The following is an 18,412-nucleotide window of genomic DNA, read 5'->3' as shown; positions in this document are numbered from 1 at the left end:
AAGCAACTGTGTACATCCAATCCGTTTCACCCCAAAACTAAAAAAAAAAACACTTTAATTTCTTATACTCCAAATTTAACAAGTTTGTCCCAATTGATATAATCGATTGAATCTAAAAAATGGCAATTTACAAACTTTAATATTACCAAAAATGTTTTATACTTCAAAATATATTTGAAGGATTTAACGATTTTTAGTTAATAAAAAAACGTCAATTTTATTATGTAGATATTTATTTTAAAGCTTATTTTAACAAGTATCACTTACATGTAAAGGTGGTTGAAATAAAAAAAAATATAGTAATTGTTCGAATAAGAAGAAGAAAAATAAATACTATTACTAACATATAACACAGAGAGGTATATACCTATAATCTAGAAACAGTGTACTCTAGTTCGTCACAGCCTCAGCCGACCAACAATTATGGGTTAAAATGTATTTAGCTGAAAGTTTATTGTATTACAAGACTCAATTTTACAGATAATGTATCAAAGTTGTTTCAATCTGAGTTTACATTAAATGGCAGGAATTTAAATATATTGCTATCTCTTAACTTCCTTCATCTCATAAGAAAATAGTTATCAATTAATAACGGTAACGATAGAATGATTTTAACCACGCTGAACACTTCAAAAAACGTCAACTAGTTTAATTCAAAATAATATTGCGTATTGATTACATATATGGTCGAAAACATTGCCAAAAAGCAATATTGTACCATTCAAAAATAGAACACCTAGTTTCTATATATTAGTACTTGTGCATTTTTGTAAAAAAAAAACTAATGAATGAAACTAAGAAGAGATTTATAAATTACTGTCTATTACGTAAAAATATACTCACACACGCTGTATAAGTCACAGTAAAAAACGATAACACTAACATTAACAAAAATTACTGGAATCAAATGATCTAGGCTTAAATTTAAAATAATTTATATAGGGAGTTAATGAAATATAATTTTTTTCTCTCTTTCTTGGTCTAGGCTCTTATATGTAAAGAAGGTAACATAATGTTCATGATATATGAACTTCATGGTCTCTGTAGACTTACATTTGAACGGACAATTATTAGTTTTAAATTTTGGGTAAGAAATTATGTTTCGAGTACCAAATAAACGAAAAAGGAATGAAGGAATATGAAAATAGGATCATAAAACAGTTGCAAGTTGTAAAATATACGAAGTTATATAACGTTTTAGGTTCTCGAACCTGTACAGACTACTATTTTCAGTCTAATGTTTTATTCAGAGTTTCTTATTCGAAAAAATATCTTAGAAGGTTTATATATAATTAATATACTACATTCCTATTTATTTTGTACTAATTTTGTCATTTTTACCGTATTTCATTAACATCCTATTTCGGGATTCGTTTATCGTGGCAACTTGGGAATTTGATAACCATAAAACTATTTGTAGGTCGTTTTAAGTCAAAGAAGTTGCTTTAGTTTGCTACGATTTCAAAAATATAATTAAATAAACAAATTTTAGTAACATCTTAACTCCGCATGTTCACCACAAACCACGAATTCTTGTAATGAAAATAAATTCTAGCTTCCCTGTGGACTAATTGTAACCGACCTCAGAAATTTTAGGTACATACAACTTATATCGCAGAGAACCTAGTGGCAGTAGTAAACCAGTCACAGCGCTATCAAACCCAGCATTGTTGGTAGCTACCGCGACTTCAAAACTATTTAGAGTCAATAAATAATTTGGCGACTTAAATTCTGGAGGCTAACTTCCATCCACAGCCCCCAAATACCCATAAGTCAAAATCCAAATCTGTCAATGAGACGAATAATCAGTTCATGACGGGACATAATTCTACGAATAGGAATTGGCTGCGGTTGAGGTGCAATTTCAGCGATCCGACCATTTTCTACTGAATGGGCGGGCGCCGGAGAGTCAGTCTGCTCGCTTGCATCTGCGTGAGTGACAAATCCATTTAAGTCTGAAGATTTCTTTTCACTGTTGTCTTTTAGTATATTAGATTCTAAGGCAAAATCTATTTTAGCTAACATATCATTCTTTTGATCTTCCAGTAATGGATTTGCACACACGACAGCGCCGCCTAATTTTCTAGTGCCAAAGTTGGCAAATCGTACAGGTTTTGGGTGAGACTTGTAAATTCTCACGTGACTGCTATTGTTATAGTTTGATGTTATCGGCATGACAGCAGCCTTCTTGGCTGGTGGGTAGGTTGGCTTTCTTGATTCCACTGACATAACCGTTTTTCCAATTTTTATTACCTGAAATTAAATTATTTTTATAATAATAAACTAAAGATTGTGTTACATAAACTAATGAAAAACGATTTAAAATAATACACGTCCGTACCTCACAAATCCCTGATAAAGGTCGAACAGGAACAACCATTATAGGCATTTTATCCGATGCGCTGCGAACAGAAGGCATAGATGCCTGAAACATTTTTTCTTTTTCTTCCGGTAACTCGAGATCCACGCTAGCAGCAACTAACTTCTGAAATGAAAAAAATCCCTTTTTAAAGTTTAGATACTAGAGTTAAGATACTATCATATACCTGCCATATTAATATGAACTAAGCCGTCACCGTGTACAAGGCAAACATTTGTGAATGATTCATGCAATACACCAGGATGAATGGATGGGTATATATTAGCTATATTAGAGAGCTGGAAAAGCTGCTGATAGGTGCGAAGATATTACACTTTACATTTTAAACAAAACCACAATTGATGCAAGCTAATAGGAAGCAGCTTGCAAACATGATATCATATAACCTGAATGTAGCATTTATAATTTGTTAGCCGAACATGTCTGAATAAATATGAGAACACAAAAGTCCGACGCGAGTAAAAATACCCGTCAAATTATCGTACAAATAATAGATAATCTTGGGTAAATTGATCCACAAACGAAGAAAATCATTATGTACGGTGGCGCATCGAAAACTTTACATTCAGGTTTATGAAACATAAAATACTTTACTAAAAATAAAAACGTTTTTTTTTTTCAAAAAAACTAAAAACATTTTTTTGTTAATTTCATGAGTTACATAACATATTACAAATAAACCGAATATACATGCGACTTTGGCAAAAACCTAGTAATTTTTAATGCTCGCCGAGAAGGTATTTATTGAAAAGCCTCATAAGAAAATATATATTTTATTACATACAGAAATACCCAAGGGGTATTTCTGTTATCAGGTACATAGGTAGTTACAAAAAACTAAAAATATATATAAATACATGTTAAAGCGCAAAGCAACGCAACATTAGACAAAAACATTCAATAAATGGAACACGCAAGACATGTGCAACCAAGAAACCCGACTACTTCATACCAACAGCTCACCTGCATCATTTCCGCGGTGTTTGATAACTCTTGTGGATAAAGAAACTCTTCCGCAGGCAGATAAGGTTCAAAGTGTTTCTCCACTTTAATTGTGTCTGGGGTGCTTGCAGCTGGGACCACAATTGGAGCGCAGCCGGTAGTGGGACCTGATGCGTAGTTTTTTGACCCTCCGTTTGGGCCTAGTTGCATCATAACTGGTGGCTGCGGTGCAGTTACTGGTGTAGCTAATTTTGATTCATTTTCTTTAGCCGCTTTTCTTTCAGCTATTAACTGATGGATATCTTTGCTTCGACCAGACACCAATTTCCTTAGGTGGAGCTAAAACAATAGAATTACCCATAGGTTTTGACAGAAGGTCCACTATCATCCTGCCAAAAAGAGACTCCCTTTTTAAACTAAATAATTTTAAATATATCTCAGTATATCTAAATACACAATATTTAAATCTTATTTCATAATACTATGGACGAAGCATAAATAGATAAAAATAAATTAAATAAAAAAAGTCAATAATAGACCAAAATAAAAAATACTCTTTGAAACCAAAAAAGGACCTCCCATTTTATAAATTGATAATTTTAAATATCTCAGTATAGTCCTATCGTTGGAACCCTTGGTGTGGTGACACTCAAATTACGAGACAATTTTACCACTAACCCAAACTCTTTATTTTACTCTCTAATATTGTTTAATAACTGAGGGAAAAAGATTGCTTCTATGTAAAAGCTGACAAGGGAAACAAAGTTGTTATTTTAGACAAAGCAGAATATTTTAAATGAGTTGATAATCTTATTGAAAATAGCCCATATAAAAAGGTTTCTAAAAGCCGTTTATCAAAAATGATCTCGCAGGTTAAGACAGTATTAAATGATGCCAAAAACCTGGTTTCCTCATCAGAAAAATTCAAGTTAGAACTTTCGAACTTAACAATTCCAAAATTATACAGTTTACCAAAAATCCATAAGCCTAAATATGAAAGCAATAAAATTAGACCAATTGTCTCCACTACAGGATCTCCAACAAAGCAATTTAAGACATTAAAATTACCTTATGAATGTTTTTCAGTCAAAAACAGCTAACAGTTTCAAAAATCAATAATTTAATTCTAAATGAAAATAAAATTCTTATTTTTTTCAATGTATTTTCTTTATTCCCAAGCATTCTGATACCAGGAACTTTGAAATATCTAATTGAACTTTTGGAAAGTAATGGTTTCAATAATATCCAAGAAATAATTAGATTAACAAACCTTTGCATGTCACAAAATATTTTTCAATATAACAAATCATACTATGAACAAATGGTAGGTACAGGCCATGAGTTTTGAATTAAATACAAAAAATACATTCCAACACTTTCCACGAGTTTGGTTAAGATATGTTGATGTGTTTGCCGTGTTCGACAAAAGCAAATGCAATATTGATAATTTTGTAGAACAACTCAATAATTGTTTTCCATCTATTAAATTTACGCTCGGACAAGAAACAAATAACCAACTTCGATTCTTAAATACTCTTGTCATCAAAAATAATAATCAGTTAGAATTTGATATTTATAGAAAAGAAACAAATACTTTTAGATACATAACTAATGACTCTAACCATTGTTTGCATTTCCAGGTACATCGTTTGGTCTTATTCCCTGTAAGTAATAACAGATTTAATAAAGAAAAAGCAACAATTAAAACAATTGCTAGGGTCAATGATTATGACGATAAGATAAGCTGATTAGAAGACATAGGTTTAAAGTTAATCTTAAAAACTCTACCAAATTTCAAAAAGATGAAAATAAGCAAAATTCCGTTGCAATACTATATTCCTATCTTGACGAGAGGCTTTGATAAGGTTTTCAAAGACTTAGGTCTAACAAAGTTCGGCCCAGTTACGAAATCTTTTAGGAAACCCGAAAAATAAAGTAAAAACCAATAAAAAGTCTGGAATCTATGAGATTAGATGATCAATTAATGTCAGATTTAAAGAACATGTAGCTCATGTGAAATACAGAAAACTTGAAAAGTCACGTTTGGCGAACCTGTTTAAAATACTGGTCGCTACATCATTAGTATATAAGACCATTTGTAAGTAGTTTTTTAAAATTTTCTCCCGAAGATCCTAACATCGTTAGCGAAATAAGTGTCGAGAGTAAAATAAAGGGTTTTGGTTGGTGGAAAAACTGTCTCGTAATTTAATATCGTAGTATATTCTAAATAGACAGTCTTTCAATTTTATTTCATAATATTATAGATGGAGCCTAAATATATAAAACAAATTAATTAAACAAAAAAGTCACAAATAGGCCAAGCTAGAAAACCCTCTTTGAAACCAAAAAAGAAACTCCGATTTTATAAATTGACATTTTTGCGATGATTTGGTCTTTTGCTGCTTTCTCTTTTTATAAAAACCAAAAATTTCACTCGACAAAAGGCTTCACTTACCCTATGGTTCGAACATGTAATGCTTCTCATACAAGGACCTCTTCCTCCGTCGACGACTCCGCAGTGGATATCTGGATTGAAATTTTTTGGCATGCTTTTGCTGCTACCAGAGCTGGTACTACTGCTACTGCCGCTGCTGCTACTGCTAATACTTCTTTTGGAAGAGGAGGGCTTCTTGTGACGACTGGAACTATGGCCTGAATTGCTGCTTGACGAATGATGGTGATGAGATGATGTGGACGAAGATGATGAGGAACTTGGCGGTAAGGTATCCATTGGTGTTGACTTTGATGGTACTGTGGCGCTTGATGAGAATTTTGAAGATGTTGATGACGCTAATTAAAAAATTACATAAATATTATTATGAAAAATCATAATGCAGTAAAAAAAAACTTACATTTAGAAGAATGATGGCTGCTAGAGCTGCTGCTATGGTGGTTGCTCCCATGATGGCTACTACCACTACTGCTACTCTTAGTGGAAGGAGACTTGGGACTGTGGTGACCAGAAGATGAGGGGCTCCTAGACCTATGGTGGCCTAAAGATAAAGATGATGGAGATGAACTCTTCAAGCTATGATGGCTAGACGACGAAGAACTTTTGGAACCATGATATCCAGACGACGACGATGACGACGACGAAGAGCTTGAACTTCTCGAAATATGCCCAGCTGATGAAGATTTTGATAAACTATGAGCACCAGAAGACGAGCTCTTTGAGGATGAGCTGTGGTGAGAGCTAACTGATGATGAGCTACCCTTCGATGATGAAGCAGTCTTTGATGAAGTCACTACCTTTGAAGAAGATACGATCTTCGAAGGGGTCAATTTGTTGTCAGGTCTTTGATTGGAGGTAGTTTCGGAGGGAGCAGAAACGATTAACGGTGAAGTTTTCGTAACTTTTGTGGAACCTATCTTTGTTACAGACACTTTTAGCTGTGGCATTGAAGGTGATGGCGAACCAGGCGGTCGATGCACTGCTGGCTTTAGTGGCGGGGGCGTATATGGTCTCTAAAACCAATAAAGTTTTTCGTAAAGTAATAGTAATTAAAATTTTTAAAATAGTAATTTTATTTATAATTTAGAAAATTTTGTTATGACTACAGAAATGTAAAAATAATTACCTTAAATTCAAAACTTTTAACTCCTTTAGTAGGACAAACAACGACGCTAGAAACAATGGACTGAGGTGTCGCGTTATTACTATTCGTTGAACTGGAGTGTGGGCTGTCACCATTTGTGCTGGGCTTTTTCCCATTACTACTACTAACATTCTGCTTGGTTTTTACTTTCTTTTTTAGGATATTAGGTAAAGTGTGAGGCCTTCTGGAACAATTTACATGGTTTCGTATGTCTTGGGGGTAAAACACCCTTCCACAATTGCTGCATTTTAAAAGTTCCCGTTGTTCCATTGTTGGAATGGTTCCATATACCATAATATCCTGCCTGGGGAGGAGCTGTACTCCGGGATCGGGATCTTGGGGTTCTCTGAAGGTTCTTCCAGCAACTTCGTCTTCTAGAAAAGGAAAAATATTACCCTTTTTACTAATTTCAATACTCCTTGATACTAAAATCCTAACTACATGCAAACCTTGTATGCAAAGATTTTCATAATTTTTTTGTTTTATTAACTTTTTTTTAAGTGTTCTCAAAATGTAATTAAAATATATAACATTGAAACATCCCCAGAAAAACAGAAAATCAACATAATGTAACTGCATCTTTGTAACTATGGTGCTACTCATAAGTTGTACCAAATATTTTATTTACGGACGAGGCAAATTTTTCAAGAGATGCTATTATGAACTTCCACAATGATCATTTTTGGGCCGACGAAAATCCCCACGTTATTAGAGAAACTTATTTTCAGCAACAATTTTCGCTGAACGTTTGGATAGGATAGGATTGCTACTGCCTTTTGCATTCTGTAAATACTCATTTTCTATGGAGAAAAAATCAATATATAACACGGAATTTAATGAATTAACCGTCATCAAATGTTAAATGGAAAACTATTATACCAGCAGAACCAAGTTTTTCTTATCTACCCAATTATTTAAGAATGCCAATAATTTTGTTAGTCAGAAAGATTAGGAGCCTACTAATCAATGCATAAATGAATTTCTCTGAATTTATTTATATTATTACAGACATTTAATAATTCCATACATGATTAAATCGAAGTCACAAAAATAATAAACAATATTAACACTTGAGCTTGTAAATAACTTTGTGTGATATATAGACTTTAGTCTATTATTTTATGATTTTATGCTTGTCATAACATGATAATTACTCATGATGAAGTTATTGGATATCAACAATGTGTTTATCATGCCATCTAATAACCAAGAGAGTCAGCTGAATTTTAAAAGTAATATCAAATGAACAACATATGAGTGGACAAAGCCATATAAAAAGATTATTTAGTTTTTAGCAATGGTTGAAAAAAAATTATGATCACTAAGTTTTTGTCATTGTATGTTGTTGACACAGTTGACACATATTTGTCAACTGCTAAGTGAATTAGTTATTTATTATATGTATTTAACCTATATTTTAAAATAATTTAACTCCCATTTACTAGATAATCCTGTATTTAAGTTCTGTAATATATTTAGGTTTTAAGGTCATAATTAAATTATACAGAGCAATAACATTTATTGAAGAATAATACTTTCCTAATTAAAGGAAATATGGCTGTATAACAAATTTTGAAACAAAAGAATATACTCTCGAAATGTCTATGAAATTATGTATTTTTTTGAGATAAACGAAACATGAAAAGTCTCTCTTTACTTACAAATAGAATTAATAATGAATTGTTATCGCGCACATGTTTCAAACATTCTAAAAGTAGATAGATTAGACTAAATTTACAAATACCAAACATTAATCCATTCATTTATTGCAACTTCTCAAAACATATATACACATATTATTGTATTGATATGTTTAATATTTCTTTACATATTGGCATGTTCATATCTAGGTGCTTATAACTTATAAAGTAGATGAACCTATTAAAATGTATAGAGTAATATGATTTGTTATATGTATATGGATTAATAAATATAATTCAATATAGATTTAGGGAGTGTTCTAATATTGAAAATGCTTTGTGCAAGGTTTCTGAGTCTATTTTAAAAAACTTATATTTAGTCAAAAAGGTTATTGGCATCTTTCTGGATATGCAAAAGGCATTCGATTCTGTGGCGAATCAGGTTTTACTTGACTGGTTAGATGACATTGGTGTAAGAGGAATTCCCAAGGATTTTATCAGATCCTACTTCACTAAAAATAAAAACAAAATTGACTAATATAATGAGTCAAGAATGGAGAGTGGAATTTGGGGCACTGTTCTCTCTGCCACACTTTTTAATATTAATGGAATTTTCTCATTATTAGATCCAGCTGTAATAATTTGTGGGAAGGACTGGAAAACCACAAAGCAGAGGCAGAGAGGGCTTTGCAATTAAATAAAACTGAGCTGGATGGCAGTTTGCTGAATGTAAAAAGATCTAAATTTGTTGCCTTCTTACTTTCTACACAATTCGTTCCGGACTTTAGGACCTTTAGCTTGCATAGAGGCCTTTCTAGAATTGATTATGACTATACATGTGATCGCTACATCGAAAGAAAACATTCTATTAAATATTTGGAGTGTTTATAGTTGAAATCTTTACATGGAAAGTAAAAAATGTAACTAGTAAAATTAGAAAATGAATTTTAAAATTCTATGAGAAATATTCTATAAATTAATTTTCATAAATCTGTGTATATGGCCTTAGTAGAATCTATTTTAAATTATGGCATTGTGGTTTTGGATGGTGCACGGGTAACGATTTTTAAAAAACTTGAAATTGCTCAAAAATCAATCACAAAAATTATATTGAATAAGTGTAAAAAGTATCCAACTGAACTAGTGTACAAAGAAAGCGGTTTATTTAATATTAGCCAATTACACATTAAAGCTATAGTAAGATTTATGCCAAGGACAACATTTTACAGAGATTATATTTCCCATGGACATAATACTAGAGTTGTAGGTCAAGACCATGTTACTCTGCAAAACCTTGAACATACAGTATGTCAACAGCATATATTCTCTGTAGGACCAAAAGTGTACAATATAACTTGCCTAATAAAAAATAAATAAGTGATTGGATAAAAACAATTGTTTGATTCAGTTTCTGGTGTAAAATTTTTAAATTATAAATAATCGAGTAGCGATAAAATAATAAAATGGCATGATACTATCTATAGTTACATGCTTAACTTAGATTAAAATTATACATATAATGTAAAACGTGCACACACAGCATCTTAGATGAAATTGTGCATTTTAATTGAGAAGTAAACTAGTAATTTATCCGTAGCATATCCACGGGTCACAGAAAAAGTCAAAATATACTTTAAAATAAACCTGTTTTGTCAGTACATTTAAATATTTCTTCGCAAATTTTATGTAAGCTTAAAAGGCCCCGGAATCGTTAGAATTTAAATATATTAGGGTCGAAAATTAATTCTGATTTAAAAGCAGATTTAAATTCACTCACATATTTTATTCAATGTATGAAAGAACAATAAGCCGATTCTAACGCACCGTTCTAGCAAATTTGAGGGTCTAACAATTGATGATGGGCTTAAATTTCAAGATCATATTACCAAGATTTGCAATAAGGTTTCTTCTGCTTGCTATGCTATTAGCAAATTTCCTTATAGTTTAGACTTTGAGATTGCTAAAATTGCTTATCATGCTCTTGTGGAGTCTCACCTGAGCTATGGCATATATTTTTGGGGCTCATGTGCTCAATATAGGGTTGACTCAATGTTTTTACTTCAAAAAAAGGGAAATTCACTTTCTGTCTAAAATAGGATATCCTGAGTCATGTCGTCCAGTTTTTGTAAAACAATTAATAAAAACATTAAAAAAATAAAATGTTAACACTTTGTTCTTTATGTATCTTACAAACTGCAGTGGGGAAATAAAAAAGCCATTTGTTTATATAGATAAGAAAATCTTTAACCACATTTATATTGAAATTAAATCAATACTGTCCTGTTAGATTTAAGAAAGCTCTAAAGAAAATGTTGGTCTTAAAAGCCTGTTACATCTCGGATGAAGGTTTTAATGTAACTAGCTGGAATTAATAATCTACTTTTCTTTTACCTAATTAGTGTGTTTTATTTTTCTACCTCCATACTACTACCTTCTAAGTATTTCTACCTCCCATACCCCAATTTTTATCCTCAAGTTCCATGCATCCGAGTGTCATTCTGTACTCTGTGATATTTGTATTCTATTAGGTTTAATTTACTGTTTGTGATAATAAAATTAGTTTTTGAATTTGACATAGAATCAACCAACAGGATTTTGTTTAACCTCAGATAAAAAAAAATATGTAGTTTTTCCTTTTATGATTTCTGACTGTGATTCTTAGTAAACACTTAAAATGCATCAAGTTCAGTATTCAAACAAATTGACAATATAATATTAATTTAAAACATTACTAGGGAAGTGAAAGTACAAACAAAAAGTCTCAAACCCATATAACAGATTTCTTTAACAAAGCATATTAGAATTAAAAAAAGTGGAGTGGGGTATAGCCAAATTAGGCTTAAGTTTGACTTATGTGCACTGTATTACATGTAATACATTGGATTAACAAGAAGCATTACATTATTTTAGCCCCACTGCAACAACATATGAAACATAAATAGAGTTTGTTTTACAGGATCTTGAAAAATATATATCTACCAGATAGATCAGATAGATAGATAACATACTTTATTGTTCAAGAACTACAACATATATAATTCTTATTAACAAACCCTGAAAGACATACCTACAATATTAAGTTCTATAAGATATACTACAATAAAACAATAAAATTTTATAGAACTCACAAGGATAGCAACATTTAACAATGACAAAAATATTTTACTAATACAATTGATGGCCAAATTACAGAATCTTAAAATCGTAATAGAGACTAGATGCTACTCGAGATAAAAAAAAAATTCATCAACAGAATAAAAAGCATGGTCAATTAAAAGTTTTTTGCACTTATGTCGAAACATTTTCAAATTCTCAATACAGTGCCCATATAAATAAGTTCTTTATTAACTAAAGTGAGGAATAGGCAAACATAAATCATGTTCCTGGCGTATTGAAGTTCAGGCATTCGAGAAATTAGAAAGATGCTTGTGAACAATACATACTGTTATCCAAACAAAAAGAGTTGGTAGGGTGAGGATTTTATTTTCAATGAATAGTGCTTTGCAATGAGTGTATGGATGTACCAGACACAAAAGACTGTACCAGATGTAACACACACTTTTTTGTAGAGGATTGAAAAAGATATTGGGTACAGAAATCTTAAATGTGATTCCACCAAGGCAAAACAACTAGACCAGGTTCCCTTGCAGTTACCTTTATGGTATAGCAACCAGACGCCACCTTGCTATTTAGACAGCTTACGTGAGAGTCGAATTGCAACCTGTAATCTAGGTTCAAACCCATATATTTATAATCTTCACCAGTCTTCAAAATTTGAGTCTCAATAGCAATATTTTTCAAGTGCAAGCCTTGATCTTTTGAATGTCGAGAGCAATAATATGTTGCACATTGAGAGGGTTGCATACGTCCAGTGACCGCAGTGCTGTACAGTCATGAGAAAAACCTACAATCTCTCCTAAAATATCCAGGTTTAGCAAATCATTGATGTAAGTCAGGAAGATAGGCCTAATGATTTTGCTATCTGATGTTCTGCCATTGAAAGAGACCAACTGTGTCCTGTCTAATAGATAAGACTTTATTCATGCAAGCTCAGCACCTTGAAAGCCATACTTATAAAGCTTAGCGTTAAACATTTTTGATAAATCACAGAACACCATATATATATCACTATCACATATCACTTTGTGATATGTATGTTAACTAGGTGTTCTACTACTTTGGACAGAATGGAAAGAAATGAAATTGTTCTATAGTTCGATGGATCAGAAGAGTCACCACCCTTGTGAACCAGTATTATGCTGGCAAACTTAAGGCAAGAGGAAAAACTTCCTCTAGCAAAAGAGGAGTTGACGGCAAGAGCTAGTGCAGAAAGAGAATTTTCAGGAACCTCTTTTAGGATTTTTAGGGAAGTACCATCTCATATCCTGAAGCATCCTGATTGTTCACTCCACTAAGAACTCTATGAATTTCAATTGAGTTGGTGCATTGAAAAGAGAATGCAAATGGTATGACTAGGTAGAGGATCCTTTTTAGTGTGAGTTTTGGCTTGTTCTACTTGATAATTCATTACAATTTGCCAGGATGTATAGGGTTTGTTACTAAATTTTTTTTAACTTAAAAGAATAAAATTCTGATATGCTACAATATTCAAGCAAGTAGGTTTTAAAGAAAACACTATTACTAAAATGTTTATGCAATGAATTGAGTTTACTGTTTATGCAAAGCACTGACTTCATTGTGGCATAATAAGCTGACTTGATTAATGAGGGACTAAATTTAATAGCAATATTTTTAACTGCACAGCGAGGACATCAATGAATGAATTTTGTCTTAAGTTGAAATTCTATATCTGATAAGAATAACAATTTGCTTAAATTTCATATATAGATATGATCGTCAAATGGGTACAAATACTACCAAGGCTCGTGGAGGTGGTGTATTGATTGCGGCTAAAAAGAGTTTATGTACACATAGAATTGGTATCCCACTTGTTGATGTGGATATTTATCAGATCTATTTGACTTTTACAATTGACAATCAAAGCTTTGTTGTTGGTTGCATTTATATACCATCTCCATCTCCACTTCAAGCCTATTTAAGCCATTGTGAATCCGTTGAACATGTATATAGTAGATATTCAAGTAGTTTGTTTGTCTTGGCAGGTGATTACAATCTACCACATGCTAGATGGGAAAATGATGATCTTGGTTTGGTGGTTGGTGGTTGTCTGGAGAGTGACAGAGAGTCTGTGCTTTCTCTGGCCAACTGCTTTAGCTTCTATACCTTTTTTCAGGTAAATGGGGTTTTAAATACCAACGGGGTTGCCTTGGATCTCGTATTTAGTAGCTCAGATTTAATTAGTGTTGAACGTGCAATAGACAAGATTTTTGAGAATAGCTTGAACCATACAGCAATTAGTTTTGACCTTTGTTGTGCAGAAAATAGGGTGGAAATGAATCTCGCTAGCAATCCGAGGTACTTCTGGTCATATATTCGAAATAAAAGAACTGGTTTTAGCCTTCCCTCCAGAATGACATACAATAACAGGATTAGTATGAATATCTCGGATTCTGCGGATATGTTTGCAGAATACTTTTCAACCGTCTATTCGGATGAGTGACAAGTCAATGACATACCATCTTTTGATTTTGATAAATCAATTTGTCTGAGCAATTTAACTCTGTCAACGCAGGATGTTTATGAGGTTATTATGTCCTCTAAGAATAAGCTCTGCGCTGGACCAGATGGGATTCCGGCATTCTTCCTAAAGAAATATGTTTGTGTTCTTACGAAACCAATACTGTTCATTTTTAACAAATCTCTAGGTACTGGTTCTTATCCCACTCTCTGGAAGAAAAGTTTTCTAAATCCCATTCTTAAATCTGGTAGTAGAAATGAAATTTCCAATTATCAGGCTGTGTGTAACCAGTCTGAGTTGCCAAAGCTGCTTGACTGCCTGGTCAGTCATAGGATTGCCTGGAGTTTTAAATCTTTATTTAATCCTGAGCAATTTGGATTTATAAAAGGCAGATCTACTGATGCTAATTTGGTGCTGTATGTCAACTACCTCTACCGCAGCTTGGAGAAGGGACTTCAGGTTGACTCAATATATACAGATTTTTCCAAGGCTTTTGATAGGGTTAACCATGGGATACTCTTGCAGAAGCTTAGGGCTTTAGGTATTGTGGGGCCTCTTCTTCAGTGGATCTCGGAATTCATCAGAGGTAGAATCCAGATAGTTAATCTTGAAGGTACATGTTCCTCTGAAATTTTGGTGCCATCTGGGGTGCCACAGGGCTCTTTTGTTTTGCCTCTTTTTGATTGATTTTGTTTGGAAACTTGAAAATTGTCGTGTGCTAATGTTTGCTGATGATGTGAAGCTATTTAGGCCTATCACATCCCTTTCCAAAGCTGTGCTTCTGCAAAAAGACCATAATTTGTTCTTTGATTGGTGCCACTTGAATAGAATGTCCCTTAATATCAATAAGTGCCATAAGATTACTTTTTCTAAGCAAAGAAACCCTATTGCCTTTCTTAATAAAATAAATAATGTAGCAATTGGTGTCAAAACAGAGGTTTCTGACTTAGGAATATTTATTGACTCCAGGTTGTCTTTTAAAAGTCACATCAATCAGGTGACTAGTAGGGCAATGAAAATGCTGGGTTTTATCCAATGGTCTACAACTGATTTGTCTTTGTTTACTTTTAGATTACTTTATTGCTCTCTTGTTAGGCCCATCTTGGAGTATGGCTCAATTGTGTGGTCCCCGTCATATAACTGCTACATTGAGCAGATTGAAAAAACTCAAAATAAATTTTTAAGGGTTGGCTGCTTTTAGATGTGGTTACAGGAAACAGGAGTATTACTATCAGTGGGTCAGGGATAACCTGAACTTACCCACATTAGAGTCACAAAGAACATTACTCGACTTATGTTTAATGCATAAGGTTTTAAATGCTACTATAGATTGTCCCGAGTTATTGTCCGAGTATTAAACTTAGGGTGCCTTCCAGATTGAATAGACAATCAGAAATATTTTCAGTCCCATTCCACCGTACCAATTATGGTATTAATGAGCCAATTACATGAATGGCTCGAAGTGCTAATGGTCTGTCAGGACAGATATGCTTTTTTGACTCTAGGATTACATCTTTTAAGAGGCAGTTAAAAAATATTATTTCATAGGGGCTTTAATTAATTAACTCATCTACACCTTTCATTGATTTATAGGTAGTTTTGTATCTAAATATATATGTTTGTATGGGTATGCTATGTAACACTTTTGTAAATGGATTCCGTAAATAAATAAATAAATAAAAAGACAGGACTCCTAAAGATCTGTCTGCATAATTTGCAGTAGGTTCAGTTCAAAATACACAAAATTTTATGTAAGAGTTTTTTATTCCTGATAATCAGACTGAATTTCAAGTCAAACCTCAAAAGGGTATGATCGAATATAAATTATTTGGTGGCTACTAGAAAAATAAGATGCAAGTGGACACATAAACAATTAAAAAATATATTTAAAGAAATGAGACAGGGTTTAATTTTGTTCGAATTAATATAATGTTCTGGACGGATATGAGATATGGTAAAGAAATGTACTTACCTGTAGCAAGTTTCTTTGCAAGTTTTCGCACAACATCCCATTTTTTAGTCTTTGTAGTACAAACACCTTTCTTACTGTAACCAAGGACACAGGTGTGTTTTTGTATGCTCTTTAAATACCGGTCCATTCTTTCTAAAGGTTGATAGGATTCCTCCTCAAATTTGGCCATCCATAAACTACCTATAAATAGGAAGAAAACTGTTCAACAACAAAAACACCATTAATCTTCACTATAGGTTTACTAACCTTGATAAAATAAAATGTAGATATATCAAATTAAAATATAATCAATACCTACGTTTTTAATTTTATGGCTTTGCCTAAGAAAATTCTGTGAAAAAACTAATTAGGGCTAGAAGCTCCTAGGTATAAATTGACTTTTTGGGTATGTAATAGAGTTTTAATTCTAATCAGATATTAATATTTTACTTATATATTAAAGTTTGAAAACAAAAAGGACTTGCATTGCAATAGAGCTGTTTTCCTAAATAATTAAAAGAGTTTACCTGGTAAAAAGTTAAATATACCTTTTACAAACAGCTTAAGTGAACTAAACCCTGGCAGAAGTTCCTTCCCTGTTTTTATTTCATCCTACAATGTATTTCCTAAATATGTTTTTGCAAAGGTTGTAGATTTTCTATTAGTATTGCCTGCTGAATAAGCAAGACAAATTAATATCACTGGAATTTTGTTTAGCTAACATTCATTTAAAGCTCCCTTGAAAAAGAAACCAATATTTTGCTTGAATGTCACCATTTGAGCTGGAGCTAAGAAATGAGTATGGATTTTTATAAGTAGCTAAATAATACAACTATGTTATGGTATTACGTATTTAGGCGTTTTATTTGTAAATAATTTACAATTTTTTAAATAGGTTTTACATTGATTTCTTATATGAATTTGGAGAAAAAAATATCAAAAATTAAATTGTTGTAGTGCATAATGAGTGACACAAATGACATATGTGACGTCACGTGACTGAACTGCTGTTCGCTGAAGTAGGGCGAGGAGTAAAAGAGAACATCTGTTAAGATGTTTTTTAATGCTTATTAGAAATTATATTTATTTTCATTTAAGATATTTTTTTTAATTCACATAATTATTATGTTACATGTAATTCAGGTTTATCGGCATTTGCTATAGCCGTCATTGTTGCTATAGGTTATACGGGGTGTCGCACAATCAACGTCACAGGCTATAACTTTTTTATTTTTAAATATAAATTTTTTTAAGAAAATGTATTTTTAATAGTTATAGGACCACCAAAATTACCTAAAAAAAATAACCCCGACAAATTCATCCCCTAAAAACCACCCCAATGTTTGGAATGCTTGTAAAATTATTAATTTAATTTTATAAAATAAATCATGTGTTAACTTCAACGCAAGAAATGTTTAAATTTAATTTATTCATTATACAATATTTTAACATTATATTAATCTGTTTTACAAAATTTAAATCTATTATTTAATTAAATGATCAAATTGAGGTCCATCAGCTTCCACGCAAGCTTCATATCGATGAAAGATTTCTCTTGTGCAGGCTGCAGTAATCATGGAAGCAGTAATTGTTCGACAGACTTCCCGAATTCGGTTTTTAAGCTCCTCAAGATTATTAGTTGATAAACAATATCCTTTAACTAACTCCGGACAAAAAATCCATTGGGGGTCATATGTGGAGAGCGGGCTGGCCACCTAATACGACCCCAATTTCCAATCCACCTTTGAGGAAATCTATCGTCTAAATAGTTTGGGCATTATGGGGTGGAGCATCGAGGATTGTTTTCAGACCAATAAGGTCTACTAACTATCCCACTATTATGGAATCTACTTTCATCGGTCCAAAAGATTTCTGACAAAACTTCGGGATTGTAATGAATTAAAACCCGAGTCCTTGTCCCAAGTCCTTGTACTAGGTGAATTTTAAAAGGGCGCTGTTGGTGTTGTCGAAGAATTCGCTGAATGGTACCTCTTGCAATATTACATTCTCTTGCGATAGTGCGAATAGAAACATTCAAATTCAAAAACTTTTTATTTATCCCAAAATAAATTACACTTCATTTTTAAATATAACAATAATCTCGGTTGATGATAAATAAAGGACTACCCTACGATTAATAAACCGATTCACAAGTCTGGAACTTATTTTCAGAAATGTGTAGAGCGCCCCAAAAACTAAAACCTATAAAAAACTAAAACCTAAAGAAAAAAAAATTACTATTTATACTTAACAATAAAGTTAATAATTTTCAGTTTATGACAATAATTTTGGTATCCAGTCAAG

General features: G+C 32.4%; 1 protein-coding gene across 1 annotated transcript; it reads right to left on the bottom strand.

Annotated features, from left to right (window-relative positions):
- Positions 1-773: 773 nt before the first annotated feature.
- Positions 774-17,079, bottom strand: LOC126748916 (ataxin-7-like). The gene is made up of 8 exons (XM_050458456.1): positions 16,657-17,079; positions 16,130-16,309; positions 6,901-7,292; positions 6,175-6,787; positions 5,778-6,112; positions 3,344-3,661; positions 2,342-2,485; positions 774-2,253 (listed from the first exon to the last, which is right to left on the bottom strand). Exons 2-8 carry the CDS (start codon positions 16,296-16,298, stop codon positions 1,774-1,776), a joined length of 2,451 nt encoding a protein of 816 aa, XP_050314413.1. The 5' UTR covers positions 16,299-16,309; positions 16,657-17,079; the 3' UTR covers positions 774-1,773.
- Positions 17,080-18,412: the final 1,333 nt, after the last annotated feature.

The sequence above is a fragment of the Anthonomus grandis genome, chromosome 22 (genome assembly GCF_022605725.1).
Source record: "Anthonomus grandis grandis chromosome 22, icAntGran1.3, whole genome shotgun sequence".
Taxonomy (NCBI): Eukaryota; Metazoa; Arthropoda; class Insecta; order Coleoptera; family Curculionidae; genus Anthonomus; species Anthonomus grandis.
Note: the sequence above shows the minus strand (reverse complement) of the source record. Positions and strands in the feature narration are given on the sequence as shown.

What these genes read in the sequence shown, in the direction of transcription:
- LOC126748916 (XM_050458456.1), bottom strand. Translation starts at nt 16,298, where the DNA reads ATGGCCAAATTTGAGGAGGAATCCTATCAACCTTTAGAAAGAATGGAC. An exon ending in TGCAAAGAAACTTGCTACAG is followed by an intron (nt 7,293 to 16,129) that starts GTAAGTACATTT and finishes TTCCTTTTCTAG; the next exon opens with AAGACGAAGTTGCTGGAAGA. An exon ending in TTAAAAGTTTTGAATTTAAG is followed by an intron (nt 6,788 to 6,900) that starts GTAATTATTTTT and finishes TATTGGTTTTAG; the next exon opens with AGACCATATACGCCCCCGCC.